The 26,688-nt window shown below is 46.5% G+C and overlaps 1 protein-coding gene across 1 annotated transcript in view; it reads left to right on the top strand.

The window, feature by feature from the left end:
- Nucleotides 1-26,688, top strand: part of LOC144667842 (plexin domain-containing protein 1-like) — a 243,499-nt gene that overhangs the window by 140,760 nt on the left and 76,051 nt on the right. Inside the window, exon 10 of the mRNA XM_078529363.1 lies at nucleotides 25,734-25,794. Within this exon, the coding sequence (XP_078385489.1) occupies nucleotides 25,734-25,794 (61 nt within the window). The remainder of the gene's footprint in view (nucleotides 1-25,733; nucleotides 25,795-26,688) is intronic.

Consider the following 26,688-nt stretch of genomic DNA (forward strand, 5'->3'; position numbering starts at 1 on the left):
GAGTCAAGGGGGGAAATCCTTAAATCAGAGCTGGGCCATTCAGGGGTGAAAACAGGAAACACTTCTTCACACAGAGTGTAGTGGAAATCTGCATCTCTCTCCCCAAAACGATGTGAATGTTGGGATAGTTGGATCTTTCAAGGATGAAGATTTTTGCTAGGATATCACCAGAAATGGAGCAAAGGCAGCAAAGTGGAACTGAGGTGCGGATCAACCATGATCTATTGGATAGTGATACAAGCCTAAGGCTAAATGGCCTACTCCTGACCTATGTTCCTGCTTGTAAGTTAATAAACATTCCATAATTCAACTCAGAATGGATATTGGTAAAGGATATTAAGGACAGTACCACATTCCTCAAGAACATGAGTATAAATCTTGCAAGGCTGCAGCTGTGGCCTAGAGTCTTGGTTGGCAGAAGTGCAGATTCAAGGTTGGATGTAGAAGCTAGCAACCCTGAGTCATGGAGCTCCCCATTTTCTAGGTGACTAAAGAAATCTTCCCTGGGACCTGAGTCTCCCAAAAGTTGCCCCATTGAACATTGTGATCACATTGCTATAAGTGAGAGGTGACAGATGGTGCATTATCATACTGAGCTTTCCATCAATATGGTATCCTGTACCATAGCTTCAGCCTCATCTCTAACAGAACAGACAGTGTAGCTGTCACTATAAACGGCAATTGATAAAAAGAAACAGCTTATACCACCAAATGGCACCAGAATTGATATCATTTATGAACTTAGGCTTTGATACCAGTGAGATAGCATTGTCTTTGATTGTCCTGAGGTGTTACTGAGGTAATCATTCTTCTCCAAAGTCAAACATCGGTACAAAAGGGAGAAAATTTCAATTATACTTAGAAATGCAGCTGATACAAAACAGAATGTGTCCTGAATGTGTCTCTCTGGTGCTTCATTCCCTTGAACTCTCTGTATTTGTCACAATGAATTTTCAATCAAAAATTCACCTCTCTAAAATCTCTCACTTTCTATTCCTGTTTTCATTCACTTTATCTCATTTTGCCTCTGACTCACTTTCACATTCTTTAATTCTCTCCTTTGCTGTCTCTTACTCTGTCATGCTCCTTTTTTCTACAATCATTCAATTGCTCTTTTTCCTTTCTCTCTCATATTGTCACCCCTCATTTTCTCTTTTAATTGTTCCCACATCCTTTCTTTTGCTCTCACTCTTTGTTCTTCTCACTCTAATTTCCTCCTTTGTCTCTCTTGCTTTCCCATTTTCCCTTTCACACTCTCATTCTCTTTCTTTTGTTCTATCATTAACTCGATCTTGCTGTTCCTCATGCTCTAAAGCATTTAATTCCACGTCCTTTTCCTTATTCACAAAACTCTCCATGGCCTCGCCCCACCTTACACTCTATGACTCAGTTTTTCCATGGGGGGCCCTCTATGGATCTCCCTCCTGTGTTCCACTATCAGTGACAGAAGGCCGTATTTTGCAGTGTCAGGAAGACAAAGTGGACCTTTAAATTGGATGGCGGGACCTGGATGCAGAAGTCAAGCTCCAACAGATCCAATTTTTGCCAGCAGGGAGAAGGAGGCATGGCATGATTCATACAAGTGTGAAACCCGAACTCAGCAGGGCCATTTGAACTTAGGGCAGAGTTCAAACACACCCTTTTTGGCTGTTCCAAGGGCCTTAACCCACAGTGTGGAAGCCACGAGGTCTGGTTTAGTGTCATGATCTGAAAACTTTCAGTTCCTTGCTTTTTAAATATGAAAAGAAATAGGCTGAAGCTATCAGTGAGAGTTTAAAAAAACACTCTCTGCTGGACTGCTTTGATTGACAGATCTTCTGGAGTAGGTTAGAAAAAACATTCCTATCTGTTTGTGCCATTTTAATAGAGGTCATTGTTGACATTTTCCAAGGGGTATTAGTTTGCCATTATGAATGCCTGGCTGAGTTTCAAAATCTACCATTATCTCAGCAGGGACTTCTGAGTTCACAATATGATTGACAGTTTAAAGAGGCTAGGATTTGCTGCCTTTGATGTGGGGTCTGAACAGAGGTTTGCTTGTTTTTTTTTATCTCAGAAATTAACCACTCGAGATTTAAAAGCTTTGAATTGATTTCATGAATGGGAGTTTTTTTTTTCACTATCAAGAGTATATGAGTGAGAACTGTATTCAATTGTTAGAAGTGTATTATTTTCATCTCCACAAGGCTTTTGTGTTCTGACCTTGGGGATATTGGATAAGCGAGTATGGAGGTGGCATGGGGAGCATGAGGGGGGAATGGGGATAGCTGGCGTGGCATGAGTTGGCATGGAGGGGCCATGGGGGTTATGAGGAGGTGAGGGAGTATGAGGGGTGAGGGCTAGAGTGCCTAACAGCTTCATAAACGACTAGGACAAAGTCCCAAAGAACCAAGGAGGTCTTCTAACCAGCCAGCCTTGGCACTTCCCCACCCCAGTGGCCATTAGGATCTGCTTCCAAGGTGGGTGGGCCCTGCAGCCACAGTGCATTGGTGGTGGAGGCAGTGAATGTTTAAGATGGTAGATGGGGTCCCAGTCAAGCAGGCTGCTTTATCCTGGATGATATTAAGCTTCCTGAATGTTGTTGGAGCTGCACTCATCCAGGAAAGTGGGTAATAACAATAAACCACAGCATTCATTTTAGACATGCTTTTTAAACTGTTCAGCCCTCCTGTAGATTTACTGACAGATCAGTCAGCCATTCAGGGACTCACGTTTCCCGATATTACAGCCAATAAATTAGACAGCCCACTTCTGGTCATTTCAAAGATTCTGGTATACAGAACACAACAGAATTGAAAAGGGAGTTGCCAAAATCACATGGAATTTTTTTTAATAGATATTTTAAACAAAGTGAGGAGATGCTAAAACAGCAACGTATTTGGAACAGAATTAGAGGGTCAAATTCGTTCATTATTCATTATTCAAATGAATGAAGAGCCATTGAATCTGCCAGAATGTGTGGACGTAAATAAATGGTTAGATGTTTGAAAACTTAAAACTGATGAAGGATTGTAACTCAAGCAAATCCTCATTAGCTACAGCCAGATATGTTGTCATTAAGAAGAAGCAGATGTTAGCCTGTTTGATAAATACTGACCGCATGGATTCCAGCACTCTGCTATTGACCTTACCACGTTGTTTTGTTTCACTCATTGCTATCATTCAGATACACATGACAATCACTGTCTACTTGGGGAAAATGGGCTTAATGAAACCCCAGGCCATTACCTTCGAAAGAGTCAAGATCTGCCCCTGTCTCATCTACCACTGGGTTAACATTCATATAGGAATTAAATTAAATTACAAGAATAACTTGTATCTCCATAGTTTCCTCACACTGGGAGGGACGTCTCCAAGCACTATACATCACCATGCATGCTGAACTGGAGGGAGAAGGGGAATCGAGGGCAGGTGAGAATCACGGGGGAAGAGAAGAATCCAATATAGACTTGCAAAGGAGGGAGATGGCCATGTAGAGGTGCTGAGGGAGCACGTTGCAGAGAACTGGCTGAAGGAGCAACTTCAGGTGGCTTAACAGAAGAAAGAGGAGCAAACCAGAGTTGGGAGAGTCAGGGGCATGGGGGAGCAAGCACAGGGAGCTGCTGCTGGAGGTGGTCCCTGTAGAAGGAAAGGGCAGGGATTTTGATTGTTTCAGTCATAAGGGCAATCTCCAATCTTCCTGGGTGACTCACTCCTTAAAGCAGGTGAGGCCCTTCATAACAATAACTTGATGTATATATAAAACACCTCTAACGTAGTAAAATTTCTCAAGGCGTATCATTGGAGCATTACCAAATAACATTTGACGTTTGGGATCAGTGCTGGGGCCTCAACTATTTACAATCTATATCAATAATTTGGATGAAGAGACCGAATATATAATTGCTAAACTTGCTAATGACACAAAGATAGGTAAGGAAAGAAAGTTGTGAAGAGGACATAAGGAGTCTGTAAAGGGACATAAATAGGTTAAGTGAGTGAGGACAAAATTGGCAGATGGAGTAAAATGTGGGAAAGTGTGCACTTGTTCACTTTGGCAGGAAGAATAGAAAAGCAGCATTTTATCTAAATGGAGAGAGACTGCAGAACTCTGTGGTGCGGAAGGATCTGGGTGTCCTGGTACCTGAATCACAAAAGGTTAGTATGCAAGTACAGCAAGTGAGTAGGAAGGAAAAAGGAATACTGTTGTGTATTGCAAGGTGAATGGAATGTAGAAGTAAGGATATTTTGCCACAGTTGTACTTGGCATTGGTGAGACTGCATCTGGAGCACGGTGGACAGTTTTGGTCTCCTTATTTAAGAAAGGACATAGTTGCATTAGAAGCAGCTCAGAGAAGGTTCATTCAACTGATTCCTGGAATGAGGCGGGGGAGTTATCTTAAGAGGAAAGGTTGGATGGGTTGGCCTGTATCCATTGGAGTTTAGAAGAATGGGAGGTGATCTTATTGAAACATAAAAGACGCTGATGGGACTTGACAGGGTGGATGCTATAAAGTTGTTTCCCTTTGTGAGAAAGACGAGGACTAGGGGACTCAGTTTACAAATAATGAGTCTTCCATTTAAGAGGGAGATGAGGAAAATTTTTTTCTCTGAGGGTCATGAGCCTTTGGAACTCTCTTCCTCAGAGAGAGGTGCAGGCAGGTCATTGAATATTCTTAAGGCAGAAATAGATAGTTTCTTGACCAACAAAGGCATCGAAGGATATAAGAGGTAGGCAGGAAAGCGGCGTTGAGGCCACAGTCAGATCAGCCACGATCTTATTGAATGGCGGAGCAGGCTCGAGGGGCCGAATGGCCTACTCCTGCTCCTGATATGATGGTCGTACGTACAAATGTACCAAGCTCATAAGGCAATACTAGGACAGATGACCAAAAGCTTGATCAAAGAGGCTGGTTTCAGAGAGTGTTTTAAAGGAGGAGAGAGGTAGAGCAGCAGAGAGATTTAAGGAGGGAATTCCATAGTTTAATCAGTAAACATGGGGGTGGTTTGTGAACAGGGCTTATTGCAAATTAGGTTATGGGTGGTACTCACCTACCAAGGCAGAGTTCAGTCAAGAATACACCAAAAGCATTTTCAACAAAGTCTACAGGCAGCTTTACTTATGGACACTTTAGGAACAGCCAAAACACACATTTCATGGCCAGTGAACACTGATTCTCCAACAGTTCTTGGAATTTTGATTCCTGGTGCTCTTTGCCCCTGCAAGCTGAGGGCATTGAGGTCCAAGGTGCAGCTGAACATATTGTCACCTGAGCACTACCCAGTACTGAAGCGTGCACCTGAGCCCCGCTCTCTTTATCCTGAAGAGAGCCACCGGGAGCCCTGGGCCACAGGTAAAGTGTGCTTCTGGTACATTGTGTGCATATTGCCTCCAGTCACTGTCCAGCAAAATAAGCCCTCGTAAGTCTCACAGTGCACTTAAGGTGTTATCTAACATATCCTGCCGAAGATGCCCACCCCTCGAGGGAGCGTCTCAACGTGAAGCTATCCCAGCATGCCCTGCAGTAGTGAAAATCTATTAACGCCACCGGTCTTATGGAGAAACGCTGTGTCTCCCGGCCAATGCAAGATGGCGGCTGGTACCCGACAGCGCATGCACACTGGTCCACGCAGGCACAGAAACCCAATGACGACATGCCTGTGGGGCTGGCAGGACAATGTAACAGGGACCCAGGGTCAGGGAAATAATAGCTTGGCATCGGTAGTGGAGCTGTGGCCTGGAAGGAGATGGGAGTTGGTTAGTAATTATCCTCAGGGCGTTCAGGGAAGCTCAGATGGGATCCCCTGCGTGGACACAAAGCCCCTTCCCCTGGCCTGGGAAAGCGTGTTCCCCCCTCTCCTGAGGCCTGGGCTGATTGTTGGGTGGGAAAGGCCCTGGTAAAGGCTGCGATATTAATGTTGCCGCTGGAGGGAAAAGCGCGGTCGGGAATTCCGAGACGGTCAAAGGAATCCACAATTCCTGGTTTCCCGATCATAACCCGGCCCCAGAGTAAAACACCAGAGCTGCTCATGCACAATGTTGGCAACAAACACAACCATAAAGAAAACACTCGGGGGGGTGAGTGAAATTTGTCTTTGATGCTAACACCTGTCTTATACCTATCAGGCCTGATTTTATCTCCTTGCAAGCGAATGGGTTTTGAGTGAGTGAAAATCTTGTCCATTTTCTTCAATGGGAAAAAAAAAATCAGGTGTAAAATGGATCTCGCTCCCCGGCATCATCGACTGCTAAAGGCCACTTTCACCCCCCAACAGACCATCAGCTGATAGTGAGGAGGGAGGGGGGAATGAAGCAAAAAGAAACTAAGAAGAAGAAGATAAAATTGCTGTAAAAGAGCAAAAGACAGGAAAAAGGAAAACAAAGCAGAGAAAGACAAGGTGACAGAAAAATTTAACACCCTTTTAATACCGGGGTGGGTGTCGTATTAGTTCAGTTTTTACATTGCTGCAAACAGGGATCATGACTTCACTGCCCGCTCATGTTGTGAAGTTCACAAGGAAGAGCTCCAGACGTGTGTATAGAACCACATAGTGTTTACAGCACAGAAATAAGCCACTCAGCACAACAGCTGATGTTTATGTTCCTCATGAGCCTCCTCGCAGCCTATTTCATCTAACCTCATCAACATATCCTGTCTACTCCTTTCTCCCTCGTGTGTTTGTCCAGCTCCCCCTTTAATGCGTCTATACTATTTGCCTCAACTACTCCATTTGATAGAGAGTTCCACATTCTCACCACTCTCTGGGTAAATAAGTTTCTTCTGGATTCCTTATTGGATTTAAGAGTGACTGTCTTATATTTACAGCCTCAGGTTTTGGACTTGCGCACAAGTGGAAACATCACCTGTACCTTTAAACCATCAAACCCCTTCAGAATATTCAAGACCGCTATGAAATCACTCCTCAGACTTCACCTGATTGAAGCATATAAGATCCTGAGGGCACTTGACAGGTTGGATGTGAAAAGGGTGTTTCACCTTGTGGGAGAGACTGGAACTAGGGCACACGGTTTAAAAATAAGTAGTCGCCCATTTAAGACAGACATGAGGAGCAACTTTTTCTCTCAGAGGGTTGTGAGTCTTTGGAACTTGCTTCCTCAAAAGGCAGTGGAAGCAGAGTCTTCGAATATTTTTTAAGGCAGAGCCAGATAGATTCTTGGTAAGCAAGGGGTGAAAGGTTATCGGGGATAGGCAGGAATGTGAATTTGAGATTAAAATGAGGTCAGCCATGATCTTATTGAATGGCGGAGCAGGCTCGAGGGGCCAAGTGGTCTATTCCTGCTCCTAATTTGTATGTTTGTATGTAAGTTCTTTTTGGAGAATAGGGGCCCAGTCTAGTCAGTCTCTCCTGATAATTATAACCTCCCAGTTCTGGTATCATCCTTGCAAATCATTTTTCCACCTCTTCCAGTGCCTCAACGTCTTTTATATATTGTAGACACCAGACCTATATAATGTGGACACCAGACCTGCACACAGTACTCCAAGTGTGGTAATATTCACAGAGAAGGGATTGAGAAACATTGCAAGCTGTTGGGAGAGGCGAGCTTTTGTGAGAGAGGAATAGTCCATTTCTGTTCCTAAGAATGCATCTGTCCTTCCTTGTATTGGTTCATCTAAATCATAGGCGGTAGCGAAGAGAGATGGTTTGTTTATAGATTGCTTTTTGGAAGATATTTGTGATGCGTGTAGTGGGGTGGGGGTGAGCGGGGTTAGTAAAAATTAAACAACAGCATGCTGCCAAAGGTTATTATAAGCATCAGGCTGCAAAATAGCCGACAGATGCTTGCAACATTTTAACTTTGGGTCTTTTCCATCAGAATCCCTGATTTAAAAGATGTGATAGAGACGGGAGGAATTCTGAACTGTTTGGGTTTGCACTGGGTCCTGAACTGAGGGTGTTTCAAATTCCAAGAGTACAGCACACTGGCACATCACTGGTCTTTTGTTGACTTCATACCAACCAAAGTATTTCAAGACTGCATAGCATTTTGATTTTCAAGTCATCCATCAAATCAAATCAAATAAATGTTTTTTTCCAAGAACATCTGGAGACCCCTCCTGATGGTTCCTGTTGGTAAATATGTGGACCTGAACCAGGGGCAACATTCCCCCCCCCCCCCACCCCCCGGCAGGGGGGATATGTGGGTGCGGGCATGGGCGGACGGGTTGGGGCGTGCCGCCATTTTATGTGGGCGGGCCAATTAAGGCCCGCCCAGCGTGACGTCCGCCCGGAAGAGCTGTGCGCTCCCTGTGTGGGCGGGATTCCCAGAGCCAGAAGTGCGCTCTTTCCCGTGCACGGATCTCCCTGAGGCTAAGTGCCACCTCAGGGAGATCGCCGGAAGGTTCAAAAATTTTTAGAAAAAATTTCTGACATGTCCCCTCAAGTGTCACATGAGCTGGGACATGTCAATTTCTTTTATTTCAACATTTTGTAAACATTTAAAAATCCCTCATGACACCTCATCCCGCCCGTGGATGAGGTTTGATGCTTTTTCTAATTCCCGCCAGGGCTCCCGGCCTGCCCGCCAGCCTTAAGGTTGGACTGATAACCTCAATTACTTTATGAATGGCCTTAAATGGCCGTTGACAGTTTTGCGGGTGCGCAGCCAACTTGACTCCGCCCGCGCCGACCTGAAAATGTAAATGACACTGGGACGCCCACCCTACATCACCCCGCATCATTTCACGCATCGGCGAGTGGGCCCCATTCCCCTGCTCGCCAACTGGATGATGCAGCCCCAGATGTTTCAGCATTGTCCAAAGCTCCCTTGCCCTTCCACCAATAGGATTGAAAGGAAGACTTGCAATTATATATTTATATATGCCTTTCACAAACCGCAGTACCCAAAGTGCTACACAACAAATGAAGTACTTATGAAGTGGAGTCACTTGCAGCAGCCAATCTGCACCCAGCAAACACCTTCCAAACCCACGACTGCCACCATCTGGAAGGACAGGGGCAGCAGATAGATGGGAACACCACCACCTGGAAGTGCCCCTCCAAGTCACTCACCATCCTGACTTGGAAATATATCGCCGTTCCTTCACTGTCGCTGGGTTAAAATCCTGGAACCCCCTTCCTAACAGCACTGTGGGTGTACCTACACAACAGGGACTACAGCGGTTCAAGAAGGCAGCTCATCGCCACCTTCTCAAGGGTATAGGGAAGGACAATAAATGCTGGCCTAGCCAGCGAAGGCCCACATCCTGTAAATTAATTTAATAAAAGTTCCCAAAAAAAGCAACGTGATAAAGACTAAACCTGTTGTTGTGATGTTGGTTGAGGAATAAATATCAGCCAGTACACCAGGGGTAACAAGCCTGTTTTTCTTAAGATAGCATTTTGGGATATTTTGCATCCATCTGAGAGGGCAGACAAGGCCTCAGTTTAACATCTCATCCGAGGGATGGTACCTCCAACAGTGTAGCACTCCCTCAGTACTCGACTACACTGGAGTGTCAGCCTAGGCTTGGTGCTCAAGCCCCTTGAGTGGGACTTGAATCCACAACCTTCTGACTCCGAGGCGAGAGTGCTAAGACTTGGGTTTTCCATGGAAAAGCAGCTGGAGGTGTGCATCATCGAGGTGAAAATGTGAAGAATTCCCAATGGAGCAAGGTACCAGGGAACAGCTATAACATTCCTGGGATGTTAGGCAGCTTTACATTATGAGGTAGACACTTAGCTTCTCTGAAATCCTGGTGCACGTTCCTGACAAGATTCTAACCAAGGTCAAAACGCTATCCTTCTTATTAACAGTGCCTCAGGAGCTGAGGGAAAAGCAAAAGAGGCACAAAAACATAGGGCGGAATGTTCCGGGCCCGCTGGCGGTGGGGCTGATAGGTGGAGTGCGTGGAAAACATGGCGGGACCCACTTCACGACGGGGTGAAGGCCGGCCCCAACCGTCCGCTCAGCCCACCAACGCCAGGCCGCGTTTCCCGCCATCAGTCGGCGGGGAGCTAATTGTAATACATTAGCATATAATTAATAGGCAATCCCGCCAGGCTCTTGGAACCCCGGAGTATCGTCCGTCCCCATCGGCGGGAAAGCACGCCGACGTGTTTCACAGCAGCGCACAGGCAACGTGCACTTGGCGGCCTTCACTCTGGGGGAACTGAGGTGAGTGACCAGCGGCGTCCTCCACAGCTCACCCATTGTTTACAGGTCTCAGGGGCACCAGGGGAGTGGGGGAAACTGATGCCTGGCCCCTCCGGTGACTGCTGAGAGGTGGGGGGATGTCTGGGGGCAAGTGCTGCCCTGGCACTGCATCCCATGCACAGGTGGGGGATCAGGGTAAATGAGGGAAGTGGCCACGCATTAGGGACGCCTGTATAAAGTGACCAGGCCTCTGCAACTGAGACAGATCAGGCACAGCCACAGTGATATGATTGGGGTCAGGCTCCTTGTCTGCCCATCCATGCAAGCAACGCGGAGACACCACAGGCCCACCAAGTGCTCCATACCTTACCCCCCGCCCCCCACGCCCCACACCCCCGCCCCCCTGGCACAGACTTCGAATCTGCCACCACTTTATTGGACCGTGGAGCAGTTGGACTGCACACATTGTGCAGTCTCCTTGCCAACATTGGCCATGTAGCAGTCACTGCTAGAGGAGCTCACAGCCCCTTGCAATCTCAGCATCCTGGTTTGAACCAGTGTTCGCCATGTTGCAGGTTGACAGGGCAGCCATGCAGCGCACACACATCTCGCCATCCGAGGGGTGACCAGCACTCTCCGGGAAGCATTAAGGGGCGGCCACACAGGCCAGGAAAGGTGCTAAGTACAGCCATGATAACCACGTCTCTCTCTCTCTTTCATGCTGCAGGAGGACCACATCAGGAGCATGGATCCTGGTGACCTAGCTGTGTGCCTGATGCCTACAGAGACTGTAGATGACGGAGGGGAGAGTGACTGAGGTTTCTGGCTGGGCAAAGACAGGAGCAGCAACCTCATGAAGAAGGGGCAGCAGGGGCTCCCGCACACACTGCCCAGGAGCGACAGTGAGGTGTGGCTGGTCAGTACCTAACGACAGCCAGGGTCTATAGACACCGCCTGACATTCCTGCAGATGATTGAGAACCAGTGTCGCCGACGACTGCGCATGTCTAGGGACCTGGTGGCTCACATCTGCCACTTACTGCAGGACTTGGTGCCAAGGGGACATGGAGGGCATCCACTGCCAGTGCCTGTGACAGTGACTGTGGCGCTCAATTTCTATTCCAGTGGCTCCTTTCAGGGCTCCACAGGCGACCTCTGTGGGATTTCACAATCTGCCACCCACAAATGCATCCACGAGGTCACAGATGCCATCTTCTCCATGGCCCGGGACCGGGACAGCCAGGATGCCAGGGCCATTGGATTCACCCTAATCTCGGGATTCCCACCGGTGCAGGTTGCGATTGACTGCACTCATGTGGCACTTAGATCTCTGTTGCTACACACGGTGGACTACATCAGTTGCAAAGGTTTCCACTCACTGAACGTGTAGCTGGTGTGTGACCACCGCAGGTGTGTGCACGGTTTACAGGGAGTGTGCACAACGCCTACATCCTGAGTCTCTTGCAGATCCCTGCAGTCTTCCAGGGTCCCAGAGGCTGCAGGGTGGCACCTTGGGGACACGGGCTACCCACAGAGGCCGTGGCTGATGACACCCGTGCAGCAGCCTCAGACTGCAGCAGAGCGACGCTATAATGAGGCTCATGCAGCAGCTCACAACTTGGTGGAGCAGACCATCGAGATGCTGAAGATGTGGTTCTGGTGTCTGGACCGGTCTGGTGGAGCCCTGCAATACAGTCCACAGAGGGTGTCACGCATCATCGTCGTCCGCTGCGCCCTTTACAACCTGGTGCTCCAACGAGGTGATGGGCTGGCTGAGGAGGAGATGGAGGAGCTGGAGGCCTCCTCCGATTAGGAGGACGCTGACAGGGATGAGGGTGAGGGGGTCCTCGGTGGTGACAACGACAGGGAAAAGCCTCTCACACTGACTAGAGGAGGCAGGCGTGCTTGGGAGGCCCTCATAGCTGCCAGATTTGTGGAGGATGATGACAAGATGCAGTGAGGTGACCCCATGAATCCTCACATCACAGTTGTGAACGTTTGACTCCAGTCTGGCTTATGGCAGCACCAAAACCCTCTGTGAGAATGCTCCTGTCATGGAGACGCAGTGGAGGCCCTAACAGTAGCTCGATCGCAGGAGGGTGATGACAACATGCAGTGAGGACACTCCATAAATCTTCACATGGCCTCTGAGAATGTCTGACTCCTGTCTGACCGAGGGCAACTCACTTGTGCTCCATGATCAGGGCCATCTCAGAGATGCAGCCATTAAACTTTAGACACATCTGATATTGTGTCCGCCTTCAGCACCTCAGCCCTTCAGGAGCTGGTGCACAGCGTCACTGGTCACAGATGCTGATGTGATGGGGGCCAGCCCCACCTTAAAGGTGCTGAGAGCACACAGAGAGAATGAGAGAACTCCGTGGCACCTGCCCACTACATTCTGGCAGCAATGACCAGCACTGCCGAGGTGCAGACATCAGTAATATTTCCAGGGAGTGTGAGGCTGGACCATCACTGTGGTCTGAAGGCTGCACAAAGCACAGGGAAAAGGCCCTGGACTGAGACACCTGCCTTTTATCTTGTGCAGAAAGGTTTCACATTTGAGTGACACGAACACTACTCATCAGAACAAGGAGCCATAGGCAGGGAGACATTCTTGGGAGTTTATTGGCAATAGTGAACGTTATGTATAAGTGATTAACACCCGTACCCAGGCTGTGCAACTAATTCTCCTTAACTTTCCTAACCCTTGGTGCTCCCCGGACATCCACAGCGGAGGTGGAGGCAGCCTGCTGACTGTGACACCCTGTCTGTGATGACTTTGGTGGGCGTCCTCTGGAGGCCAAGACATGGAGGGTCCCGGCCTGCTTTTGGGGTCCTGCTGTGTGGCAGTGGCACCCTCCTCGGCCTGTGGAGCTGGATCTGCAGCAGTCACAGGAAGAGGGGAGTCAGGTGGGCCAGTCACTCCCAGAGTCACCTGGTTGGAGGCCAACTATGGCGTCAGCGATGGAGTTGAGCCCGCGCAGCAGTGCAGGAGTGACATCCTGGACCAAGGTCTCCATGGTGGCCGCCATCCTACCAGCGTTGACCTTGGTGCGTTGCAATGCCGGCGCTATCACCTCAGCCTGAAGACGGACAGACTCCTCCATTGTGCCTTGCAACCTGAGGAGTGCAGCGGACATCCCTTCCTGGTGTTCCCGAGCTTGAGTTTGCAGCACAAGCAACTGTGACATAACTGAGTCCAGAGGCTCATCATCTGACTTGGACCCAGCAATGTTCTGGCCTCCAGCAGTCCTCCGAGGGCCAGGGACCTGGGAAGTCCCTGCCTCTGCCTGCTGTGGATCAGACAGTGCGATGTGCAGATTGTGATCCTGAGGCTATTCTAAAGCTGGGTCCCACCGAGGTGTGTGTCTCTGCGCTGGTGGAGGGTGTGGCGCTGTGACAGGATTCAGGGAGGGTGCCTTCAGATTCCTCTCCAGAGGTTTCTTCAGAGCTTGATTGGAGGCCCTGGGTTGTAGACTCCATTGGCTGCTTCGCAGATGTGCCTGTGAAAGCAAGGGGAGATAATTAGCGCATGGCAGTGGCCTGTGAAACAGGACACATCACTCACAGCGTGGTTATCTGATGGATGTTGCACTGCTGGATCCTCACTTGGTTGAGCAGCACCGACCTCACCGTCAGCACAGGACCGGTCCCGGTCATCGCCGGCCAGCTGGATGGCTCTGTTTTCAAATTCTGTGAGAACTTTCAAATTCCGGCATCCCTCCACCTGTCTGTGACTTATCCCTCCTGTTGTGAGCCAGTTTGTCCTGCATGGATAGAGATGGGGAGAGTGTTATAAGGACACCTGCCGGGCCAGATGATAAATATGCCTGGCCTGTGTGGGTGGTGGGTGGTCCCATGGACGGGATGAGGACAATGATGGTGAGTGTGAGGGAGTGAATGGTGATGTCCCTTGCACTGGCAGTGAGTGAGGGCCCTGTGGGTGTGTGCGTCATCCTTTTGCGGCACTGGGTGACTGTCCTCCTCTGCAGGGCATTCACGCTGACCACCATTGCCACCCCCTCCCACTTTGGTGCCCATCCTGCGGGCAGAGCGGGGGTAGAGCACATCCCGGCAGGCCTCCACAGCATCCAGCAGTCGCTCGTGGGACCTGTCTTTGAAGTGGGAGGCTGCAGTGTTTTTGCCTTTGCTGGCCATGTCTCCCAGGCAGTGGTGGTGAGCTGGTGGCGAGGAGCACTTTGCTGGCGGCTGCCTTTTAAAGATGGCAGCTGGTGTCAAGCAACAGCGGGGTGAGGGCGAGCAGGCGAATGGGAACCCGCCTGCCATGGAAATGGCATGTTTTGCGGGAGTGAATATATAATGAGGCGGGCACGGGATGATACGGTGTGAAAACCCGCCATTTTCATCAGCAGGTCGGACTCCATTTTACCCTCCCGCTACCGCACTTAGTGCAATGCTGGGAAAATTCGGCCCATAGTTTTAAACTGTATGTGGAATGCATAAATATACCAATTGAAACCACAAATTCCCTATACACAGCACACTGACAGGGTCCTAGTTAAACTGAACTAAATCATGAAAATCCAGTCCTCTCTTCTTGCAACTTTCATTCAGACTGATCCCTATCGCTGTCGTGGATATGATCTCATTCTGTGAAAGATGCTCGCCTGCCTACCAGGTCATGGTTCAATAGAACGTAGCTGATCTGTTCAGAAGAGGAGCTGTACAATACCAGTGAGAATGATCTTCATTCTCTGCCGAGAACTGAAGGATGAACCAAACTGTGGGATGTTAGGCTGCCAATAGGAAGTGCTACATTGTTGAAGGTACTGTCCTTTGGATGAGAGGCTAGATCAAGATCACATCTGGCTACGTACGTGAGTGTAAAAAAAATCCTAAAGTGCTATTGGAAGAAGAGCAGGGGAATCCTCCTGATTATCAGTAACATTTGTTCCATCAATCAACAATATCATTCAACAAATACGTGGTCACTTGTCTGATTTCTGTTTGTGGAATCTTGCTATGTGAAAATTTCCTCCTTCATCTGTCCACATAACAACAGTGACGACTGCACCCAAAAAGGATTAACTGGCTACTAAGTGCTTTGGGACTTCCTAGGAAAATGAAAGGCACTATCAACCTTTCTTACTTCATGTCTTTCTTTCCTATTGTTGGCTTTAAGGATTTATCAGCAGCAAAATGTTCCCATCTTAAAATAAAGGGGACAATTCTAAAGGGGGTGCAGGAGCAGAGGGACTTGGGTGCACATGGGCATAAGTCATTGAAGGTGGCAGGACAGGTTGAGACAGCGGTTAGTAAAGCATACAGTATCCTAAGTTTTATTTATAGGGGCATAATGTACAAGAGTAAGGAGGTTATGATTAATTTGTATAAGACACTAATCTGGCCTCAGCTGGAGTATTGTGTCCGGTTCTGGGCGCCACACTTTAGGAAAGATGTGATGGCATTGGACATAGTGCAGAAAAGATTCCTGGGATTAGGAACTTCAGCTATGAAGACAGGTTGGAGAAGTTGGGACTGTTTTCCTTGGAGAAGCGATGGCTGAGAGGAGATTTGATAGAGCTATGCAAAATCATGAACGGTCTGGACAGTATAGAGAGGGAGAAACTGTTCTCACTTGTGAAAGGATCAAGAAATGAGAGGGCACAGATTTAAAGTAATTGGCAAAAGAAGCAAAAACGACATGAGGAAAAGCTTTTTCACGCAGCGAGTGGTTAAGATCTGGAATGTGCTGCCTGAGAGTGTGATGGAGGCAGAATCAATTGAGACATTCAAAAAGGGAATTAGACTGTTATCCGAAAAGGAAGAATGTGTAGAATTATGGGGAGAAGGCAGTAGGTGACTTGCTCATTCGAAGACCCAGTGCAAACATGATGGGCAGAATGGCCTCCTTCTACACTGTAGCAATTCTGTGATTCTGTGATATTTGCTTTGTGACTTGGTGTTCGTGAGCCCATATCGACCCCTTAACTGATTATGACCTAAAAACAAATTCATTCGCCATTAATTTCAATCACAGTTGAATGTTGCTGATGGTGAGCAGCTGTCTCCTGTCTTGCCAACTGAAAAACTACTTCATGCGTAGAATGCTTTGAGATGTGAATGGCACTATATACCTGGCAGCCTTCCGTCTCATGAGGCAAAGCTTTGTACCGCGATGGTCAGCTCTGTGTTAAGCATTGCCTGGTATGGTTCAGGAGTCCCACCCTGGTGTAGCAGTCTCTGCTTCATTTGCTGCAGAGAAAGACAGTGGGCTGAGAAGGTACAGGCTTTGCTGGCCCCTGTTCTATCTTTCTAGGGCCAAACAGGTCGCATATCAATCTGCGAATCCTTCCAACAATGGCAGGTGGTAAAAGTGGGAGAGATCCCTGATCAGCCATGTGATGGAAAGAAAGTTGGCAGCTCTACACTCACTGTTCATAGCTCCAGACTACAAGCTACATGTAAAAGTGCATGTTGCCACAGCAACTCAGACTCCTTGGAGGGGCTGGTTGGCTCGGTTGGCTGGACAGATTGGTGCCAATAGCACAGGGTTCAGTTCTGTTCCAGCTGGGGTGGATTGGGACCTGTTTCCTCACCATGCCTGTGAGGGAGATCGCAGAGCTGTCTTCAAGCAGAGAACTGAAGAAATATTTATCATTTTGTCCCCTTTGAATGTGACTGCCATCTGTATTTATTTATCCACTCTGTTAATGCAATTTTACAGAGAAAAATGTAATGAGAACCCTGGATGAGGGCCAATAAATGATGTATCGTGAGGATTACTGTCCAGGTTAAAGACAGGAAGATATACAGCAAGGAGCATTGAAGCAAGCTTGAGATTGTAGCAGGAAGGGGAGACAGAGAGGTCAGGAGAACCCGAGGGCCGAGATCCTGGGAAAGACTAAGTTGGAGTGAGAGATGCAGAAACAAACATTCAATACAGCGAGAGTGGCAGAGGGTATTAGTACTGAGTTTGTAGACCGTGGGAGAACAAAAGATGAAAGTTCAAAGAGTCAATGATCATATTACCAATAAAAAGAAACATTGAACAGTTACAATAGAAATGAAAAGTTGGAAGTTTGAACTCAAATTTTGACTGATTGGAGTAATTTTATCCGACCAGGTGGAGCCAGTCACACCTTCAAATACTTACAATAGTGAGCTTTGGTAGGATTGATCAACTCTGAGCTATTTGCAATGCTCAGCTCTTTTCAAAGCAGTTGCCATGGCAACATTTCATAAGGTCTCTTTCATGTTTCCATGCTGTCCTTTTCTTTGTTTATAATGAGTGGGTCGGGGTAGAATTTCTGTGTCAATAATTAACCCCCCCTCTCCGATACAGGGGTAAAACAATTCCGATCGTCTGATGGTCCCCCTCACTCCCGATGCCAGTGTTTTCCAGATTATCAACATCTTGTGTGTCCTTTTCTGACTCTTTCATGCGATCACACGAGACCAAACTTTTCTGACCAGTGGCAAACATTCCAGAACCATTTCTGGTTCAAACCCAGTTTCGTTTTGGTTCACAGGCTCTTGCTGTGGGAAAATCTCATTCGCGTGACATCCTCAAGCGAGCTGGGATTTCATTTATTTTTAAAGTTACGGCCTCCCGAGTCTCGGCCTGTCTTGTGCTGCATTTATTTATTTATTTCTTCCTCCTGGTGAATTTGTCACCTTGAACGACCTCCAACATCAGCAAATTGATTCCTTTTCCATTCTGGTGGCCCTCCACACAAATGTAATGCGTTGTTGTGGAATGTGTAACTCTGCAACAGCAGGGGTTTTCCCAACATACAGCAGGCAGCAACAACCTGCATTTATCTAGCACCTTTGACACAATATAACATCCTGAGGCACTTCACAGGAGCGTTAGCAACCAAGTTTGACACTGAGCCACATCAGGAGATATTACGATAGGTGAGAAGTAGGTTTTAAGGATGGTATTAAAGCAGGAGAGATACATGGAGAAGTGGAAAGGTTTATGGAGGAAATTCCTGAGCTTAGGCCCCAGGCAGCTATAGGCACGGCCTCCAGTGGTGGAGCAATTTAAAATAAGGGATGGCAGGATTTTAGAATCACGGATATCTCGGAGGGTTGTAGGGCTGTAGGAGATTACAGCGATAGGGAAGGGCCAGGTCATGGATGGACTTGAACACAAGGATGAGGATTCAAAAATCAAGGCATTGCCTGACCGGAATCCAAAGCAAGTCAACAAGCAGAGGGGTGGTGGGCAAATGGGACTCAGTGTGAGTTAGGATGTGCTCAAGGAGGGGTTCGGATGAGCTTACGTTTACACAGGATGGAAGGTGGGAAGCTAGCCAGGAATATCTATACTCCAATCTGGGAATTATTTTAATAGGGGATTAGACAAGAAGAATATCGAAGGGTATAGTGAGTGAGCAGGAGGATGGTTCACATGGAGATAAACTTTAGCACAGAACTGAAGGGCTGAATACTCTGTTTCTGCGCTATACCATATTTCAAAAGGAAGATTTTCATTGCTGCTTCCAGGACATTGTCAGCACATGAACAGAATGGGAAATTTGGATGCAAGTCACCTCTGCCCATTGTATACCTTTAAAACCTTCCCCCCGCCCCCAAGTTTCTTTGTGCTTATTTAGCCTTCCAGTCATCCTTGCCATTGATTCTCCACTGACCTCGTGTGCAGATGTCAGAGTGACACCCATCAGCGCGATTGCTGTGAGTTTCCTGGGTTTGCACTGGGGCTTAAGTCAGGCTGGGGAAGCAGCGCTGATCAAGGCAGGAGGTTGGGGTTTACAAGTTTGAAGAGTCCCTCTTAATCAGAGAGTATTTTGAAAGGTTATTTCTGCAAGTGTTACTCTAACATGGCAAAGAGTATGCTGGGCAAAGGAAGAGGTGGTCAGTATATCACCGCGTCTGTCCTGTTCAACATGTGGACCTCTTTGTGAAACTGTTCTGCCATCCTGGAGACATTTTGTTTATGTAAAAGGTGCTAAAAAATATTCTAATTCCAACCTCATTAGAGCTGTTTTCACCCTGAGGCACCCCAGGACAGTCACTAAGCAGTTGGGTTCACTGCCGACAGCAGGTTGTTCCCACTCAGGTGAAGGAAATGGACCAGGGAGATTCATGGCGCTCTGGTGAGCATGGTACTATCAGGGAGAACATGGCCACTCGGCTGAAGATGTAGAGACCCCTGTTCAATCTGTCTACTCCACCTTCCTCACAAGAGGAGTCCAGCCTAAAGGTGGGCAGATGGGGGAAAGTTTTCAAAACGGAGTTCAAAGATGTGGAAGGATAGAAAAGGAAATGTAGATGTATCTGACTTCTAGATCCCATGTGACATCCTGGATATAACACAGCTCTCGTAATGAAGAAGAAAAATACAGTGTCTTCACTCACTTACTATCCATCAATACGTCAACATGAAATGACCATCTACTAATCGCTAATTGATTAGCTTATATTGAACACTTGACAATGTCTATTCGAAATGACTCAATCTGCAGTGACTGCTTTGCTGGGTGCGTTTACTCCAATTCAACGACTGGAACCAGTTTCAGAATCACCATTTTCTTATCATGGATGAGTCCATGGCACACCAAGCTGGCACTTGGAGGAAACAAGGGATCGCAGCAACTTGTGCTCCTGCATCTTGGAATCCAGAATCGAGCAGCTGACTGTAACTGAATCGGAGTTCACAATAAATAAATCAGTAAATCTCCGTCTTAAATGCAATCAGTTTTGCCAAGTCCGGATTCTGAATGCTCTTGAGAAATCGCAAACCAAGAATGCCGACTCTCCTTGGATGACCCGCGAAGTTAGATCCCATGGAGAAATACAATAGGCCAGCAACAATTTCCATGAGGGATGTGGAACTGAACTGCAGCATGATTCATCAACCATCAGGGGAGGTGATGAGGGAATAAAAACTGCTTCTGTAACCCTGCGTTGACAAGTGTAGCATTGTAAGGAGAACTTGGAAGAAATTGACAGTAGTACAGTCAAGCTGCTGCAAAGTCAAAGGTCACTTTAAAGCCAATAGATCCCATACCCATGGGATGGACTTGGACCTGTTCCTTTGAGGTCCTGTTGAGTTTTTGTCATCATATTTGAGGATAATTGCTCCCAGAATTGTGCAACCGAAAACAACACAGAGGTGTAATTTATTAACCACGGCTGTTGAGATGAAAGGACAATGCTTCTTCTCTACATTAATCAAGCCTTCTCTGTCCATACCTGAAGATACACCTGGTATTGGCTCCAACCCAGCAGCTTGATACAAAAATCTACTGCTGTGCAACACTGAGGGAGTGCTGCACTGTCGGAATTCCCAAGGTGTTTTTGTCTCTCTCCCCCGCAGTTGCAATGCTCACCTTTGGGGAGGCTGTTGTTGCTGCGGCTTCGCACTAGGCCGCAGTCGGAGGGTCAGTACTGAGGGAGTGCTGCACTGTCGGAGGTGCCACCTTTCAGATGCGATGTTAAACCCAGGCCCCATCTGCCCTCCCAGGTGGATGTAAAAGATCCAATGGCACTACTTAAAGAAGAGCAAGGGAATTCTTCCCATTGTCCTGAAAAATAGTTATCCCTCAATAAACATCACTAAAGAAGAAAAAATTATCTATTTATTATTATGTTATTGTTTGTGGGGCCTCACTGTGCCCATATTGTCTGCTACATTCCTACATTACAATAGTGACTGAACTTCAAAAATAGTTTATCAGCTGTAAAGCATCCTGAGGTTGTGAAAGGTGCTGCATAAATGCAAGTCTTTGTTCCCATGCAGAGTTAGGCTGCACAATTCATGTAACATTAATAATTACTTTGGAGTTTTCTACCTTTATCTCCCTCAACATCTTGGGGTCAGTGTTGCTGTGATGGAGCTCCACAACACCAGCCACTCTCTGGTACATCACCATTCTCAGATGGAAGCCTAGATAATGAGTGCCAGTGGGCAGTATAACCCTGGCGGACCTCAAAACTCAGCCCAGTTTGTGCCTCATTCAGCCGCCATGTAGCTCCACTTGCCTATGGTCGATCATGTGCTACTTCACTTACAATTTATATTAATGATTTAGACTTCCAAATCAAAAGCACAATTTCTAAATTTGCCGTTGACACCAAATTGTAGGGTATAGTCAATACTGAGGAGGACTGCAACAACTTATAGGAGGACATTAATAAACTTGCAGAATGGGCAAATAATTGGCCATTGAAATTTTACACTTCATTGTGAAGCAGCACATTTTGGTAGAAAGGATAGAAAAGTCAGTTATTACTTGGAAGTGTAGGTGGGGTAGAAGAATCCAAGGGATCTCTGAGTACAAATACACCAATCACTAAAAGTTGAGTAACAGGTTAGAAAGGCCAGAGAAAAGATACCAAACAAAGCACAAAGCTTAAATAAGAGTAAAATACTGGAGATGCTGGCCATCTAAAATAAAAACAGAAAGCGCTGGAAAAATTCAGCAAGTCTGGCAGCATCTATGGAGAGAGAAACAGAGTTAACGTTTTGAGCTCAATGCTTCGAAGATGAATCCTACTGGACTCAAAACATTAACTGTTTCTCTCTCCGCAGATGCTGCCAGACTGAATTTTTCCGGCACTTTCTGTTTTTGTTATGCTCATAGCAGTGCCCCAACTCAACCCTGGAGGTTGGTAACCTTAATACTGCAGCATTTAAGCACAAAGTTTAAGGGCAGGATTTTCCAGTCCCACGCCTGAAGTCAATGGGCCTTTTGCTGGTCCTTCCGCCCCGCCCACCACAATTCCCCCAGTGGGCGGGACTGGAAAATTTGGGCCTAAGAATCTCTTCAATAAAAAAGTGTAACACCACCTTTAACTTAATTTAAATCTGCAAGCGATTTAATACATAACACTCAGTCAACAGTTCAATACTTGCACATATTTAATAGAACTGATCATGAAAATAAACACTGACATGGTAAAATAATCAATTGTTTAGTTATTTCAAATGGAGGGTTGCAACAGAGATCGGGGTAAAACCATACATAAAAAGCCACACTTTGAAAAGCATATTAGAAAAGAAAAACAAAGAATGTTAATATAAAAGCAAAACACCGCAGATTCTGGAAATCTGAAATAAAAACAGAAAATGTTGGAAAAACACAGCAGACCTGACAGCATCTGTGGAGAGAGAAGCCGAGTTAATGTTTCGAGTCCTTATGACTTCTTCAGACATTTACAATTTCACCAGCAAAGATAAAGTAATATTGAAATACACGATAAACCTATCAGACTCCCTCTCAAATATATAGTCCTCTCGGTCTGATTTCTATCCATTCACCTCACCCATCTGGTCTAACATCCTAGGAGCTGGAACAGGACAATCCACCCTGTAACCTTCCAATCTTCCTCATTCTAAATTGATTTCTTCTAAAGGAAAAAGTAATTAGTATTATATGATAGCTGGAAATCAGCACAAAGTAGTTTCACTTCACACCAGCAATGGGTTCAGAGTGTTAGTCTGTAAACCTTTGTTTGCTTCCTTCTTTGCCCTGGGCTCCAACTCTTCATTTATATTGTGGCTTTTATGACCTCAGGAGAGCCAAAAGCGATTCATAGCCAATCAAGTGCTTTTGAAGTGTAGTTGCTGTGGTAATGCAGGTAACATGGCAACCAATTTGTACACAGCAAGTGAAGCGTTTACACACTACGGCCACAGAGTCAGTAATTAGGTTGTTGAAAGAAGTCTTTGCAACTCATGGCATTCAGGACCAGGTGGTGTCCAACAATGGCCCGCAATTCGTTAATGACTACTTCACCCGTTTTCGCTGAGAACTGCAGATTCTTACACCCTCACCAGTTCCCAGAGGTAGCCCCAATTCAACAACGAGGCAGAAAAGGGCATCTACACTATTAAAACCCTCTTTAAAAAGGACGACGATTTTCCAAGGGTACTTGTAACATACAGATCTACTCCACTGCAATGTGGATTGGCACCATCTGAACTTCTGATGGACAGGAGGCTTCAAACTCATTCCCATTCTGCCCAAGAAATTAATCCCAGGGCTAGCAATCTGGGACTTTCAGGAGGCTCAAGACCGGGAACAATTCTACAGAAAACAACAAGCTTCCACTTACAATAGGAGGTAGCGTACCAGAAACCTATCCAGGCTGAACAAAAGAGACAAGCTTTGGATAAGAGACCAAGGTAGAGAAGGTTTCACCATCCAAAGGGATGGTGATCAACATTACCTTACTCAATACATACCAAAGAAGGCACAATAAGAAGGTACTGGGGAAATCTTACCCCATTCCTCAAAGAGAACCTTCCATTGTACATTTGGGAGAATCAGATGTTGAGAGTCAAACTGACAATGCACCAGATACTGCAACTCTTCCCAAAAACCAACCAAGTCAAAACACAGAAACCCAAAGGGAGACTACTGATCCTCCAAGCCTCACAAGGAAGTAATCAGGGAAAATCGTGAAACCTCCAGACCGATTAAACCTATAAACTCAGAGACTTTGGGGGGGCGGGAAAAGGGGTAGCATGTAAATATAAATGTCAAATATATTTGGACAAAGACTTGGGGAGGGAGGACGTAGTATTAGGGCATTCAGGGCTGAAAGGGTTAATGTGGAGAAACAGTACCGCCCACGTGATGTTGTAAGAGAGAGTAACATGACTAAGAGTATAATAGGAGAAAGTTCATGTCCTAGACTAACACCTGTAGTCTTGTATATCTGTAAATAGTTACATTCATATAGTAACCCAGTTACTGTTCAGACATATCTATGTCTCTACAACTGTTCCTTAGCCAGTTGCAATCAACATACAAAACTTCACCAAACCAGTACCATGGGATGCATCATGTGCAACTGGCAGGTCAGCTGGGGCCTTCAGTTTAACAGTGCATCTGATGGCACTACTGCCTCATTCTAGTACCTGAATATCAACCTAGATTTTGTGCTCAAGCCTGTGGAGTGAGATTTGAACCCATGACCTTGAGGCTAGAGAGTGCTATCCACTGAGCCACAGCTGGCACTATCAAGTTATTGATTGGGTGAAAACTAGCTCCCATGGATATCTCATTCAGCCACTCAGATGTTAAGAATATAAAATATTGCCGTGATCAAGTTGAACCTAATCACCGATCAGTAAATTCACTGGCAGCCACTGACTCCTATTCATGCTTAAAGTAGTTCACGCACTGGAGGGTTGGCAGTAATGACAATCATTTGGAGCTTCAGTGAGATTGTTGCTCTTCTTCTCAAGTGACACAGTTTCTCAATCTTGTCTTGGGAAATCGCAGTGCCTGGATTTAAACTAAACCAGCCGCTATGGGCAGCCGGACAGCAATATTCAGCTGACAGAGGGTCCAGTGTTCCCCACTGGGAAATCTTATTTGAAATAGAATTTTGCCTGTAATTAATCAACGCAACATTACTGTGTATTAGTGATTATTCTGCGCAGTCAGAAGATGAAAAATCTTGATATGGCACTCAGAGAGCTTAACAGATTTCCCTGTGAGTTTAGTCAAAAATGAAGCATTGTGACTGTGATCAGACAGCAAATGTTGATATATCGAAACGTGTTCAATCTGATACGCAAAGTACAAACAGGAAACCCTGCAAATGGAGAGTAAGTCAGTCAGTGTCTGAAATAGAAGCTCATAGAATAGTACAGCACAGAGGAGGCTGTTCAGCCCATTGAATATTTGCTGGCTGATATCATTCACCATGATAAGGATACAGGAGTAGAAATCACAAACACTGAAGGAAGATATTTGACATTTTGTTCACGATAGCCATTTTTAAAAATGACTTTAACAATGGATTGTTTGTAGGTCAAAGATTCATTTCTCCCCATGACCCAAGCTTCCAGTAGCCCTGACTGCCAAGTCTGTCCTCCTTGTCTGCCTCCTCCTTCTGGGCCTGGCTCCATGTCAAACCCTCCTGTCATGTGACTCTCTACCTCTTGAGCAAGAAGGCCGTACTTAGGTTTGTCCCCCGATATCACCATAGCCTCCACCTTCATTGTAAGCTGTCATATTCAGAGCAGCGGTGTGTCAATCTAAAACTTCCTGAGTCCCGTCAGAGCTTAGATTGGTGCCAGGTTCATAGGCTGGAGCTCTGAGAATCGTGAACGAATGATCTCCAGCTGCTGCACCGATCCGCGAGTAGTTAAAGCAATTCCTCTGGTTCTGTTCAGTAACCTCCACAGTGGCATCTGCCAGGTCGACACTTTGAAAGTTTGGACTAAGGGCACCAAATTGCTTCCAGTTCCCCAAAGAAGGCAGCATGTTTGAGAAAGGTAAGGTTGACATCCATCAGTCAGTGGAAATGGGGAGGGAGATGAAGCGGGCATTGGAATCACTAACACTCAATTTACCCTGTCACCCACACTGAGGGCGGGATTTTCCACACCCGCCGGCCTCCGGGATCTTCCGGTCCCGCCGCAAGTCAATGGATTTCTGGCTGAGGGGGGGGCATCTCGCCCGGGGTGGGGTGGAGGGGGGCGGGTCCCGCCTGCGACAGGGCCGGAAAACCCCGGCCTTAAAATGACCCCCCTCCTCCTCTCCCAACCTCTTTCTTTAAAACACCTTTTCTTTGATCTGCTTCTGTGACACGATGCAATGTAAAGTAAACATGTTGGATAGAACTTATTCTCAGACACGTGATAACTTAAAATATTTTTGTTTTTGTTGCTTGGTATTTAGATGTTCCAATGGGTTTGACCGTCACCGGCAGGAATGGCTGGACTATCACTGCATGGAGGAGGTACAGTAAACACTTCCTCAGCCCGTCAGACCTGATTCTCCTTTCCATCTCCATTTTCTGGATATTTAAATTATGCACCTATTTTCTGGCCTACAATATTTTGATGGCATTTTTAAAAATCATTATATATTCTAACAACAATTTCAAAACTTTTGGAATTATTTTACTTACAGATTCAAACAGCAAACTGTTGCAAACACTTTGAAAGATCTCTCCAAATAGTCCCATTCCTCAGCTCTTTCCCCTTGGCCCTGCAAATGTTTCACTTTAATGTGTATTTCGAATTCCCTTTTGAAAATTACCATTGAATCTGCTTTGATCACACTTTAAATCGTTCATTCCAGATCATATTACCTCACTGCATGAAATTTTTTTGTAAGAACATAAGAAATAGAACCAGGAGTAGACGATATGGCTGCTCAAGTCTGCTCCTCCATTCAATATGATCATCAGATCAGAATCAGAAAATCACACAGTGCAGAAGAGGCCCTTCGGCCCATCGAGACTGCACCGACATACGAGAAACACCTGGCCTACCTACCTAATCCCATTTACCAGCACTTGGCCCATAGCCTTGAATGTTATGACGTGCCAAGTGCTCATCCAGGTACCTTGTAAAGGATGTGAGGCAACCCGCCTCCACCACCCTCCCAGGCAGCGCATTCCAGACCGTCACCACCCTCTGGGTAAAAAGGTTTTTCCTCACATCCCCCCTAAACCTCCTGCCCCTCACCTTGAACTTATGTCCCCTCGTGACTGACCCTTCAGCTAAGGGGAACAGCTGCTCCCTATCCACCCTGTCCATGCCCCTCATAATCTTGTACACCTCGATCAGGTCGCCCCTCAGTCTTCTCTGCTCCAACAAAAACAACCCAAGTCTATCCAACTTCTCTT

This window comes from Cetorhinus maximus, chromosome 25, assembly GCF_964194155.1.
Source record: "Cetorhinus maximus chromosome 25, sCetMax3.hap1.1, whole genome shotgun sequence".
Lineage (NCBI taxonomy): Eukaryota > Metazoa > Chordata > Chondrichthyes > Lamniformes > Cetorhinidae > Cetorhinus > Cetorhinus maximus.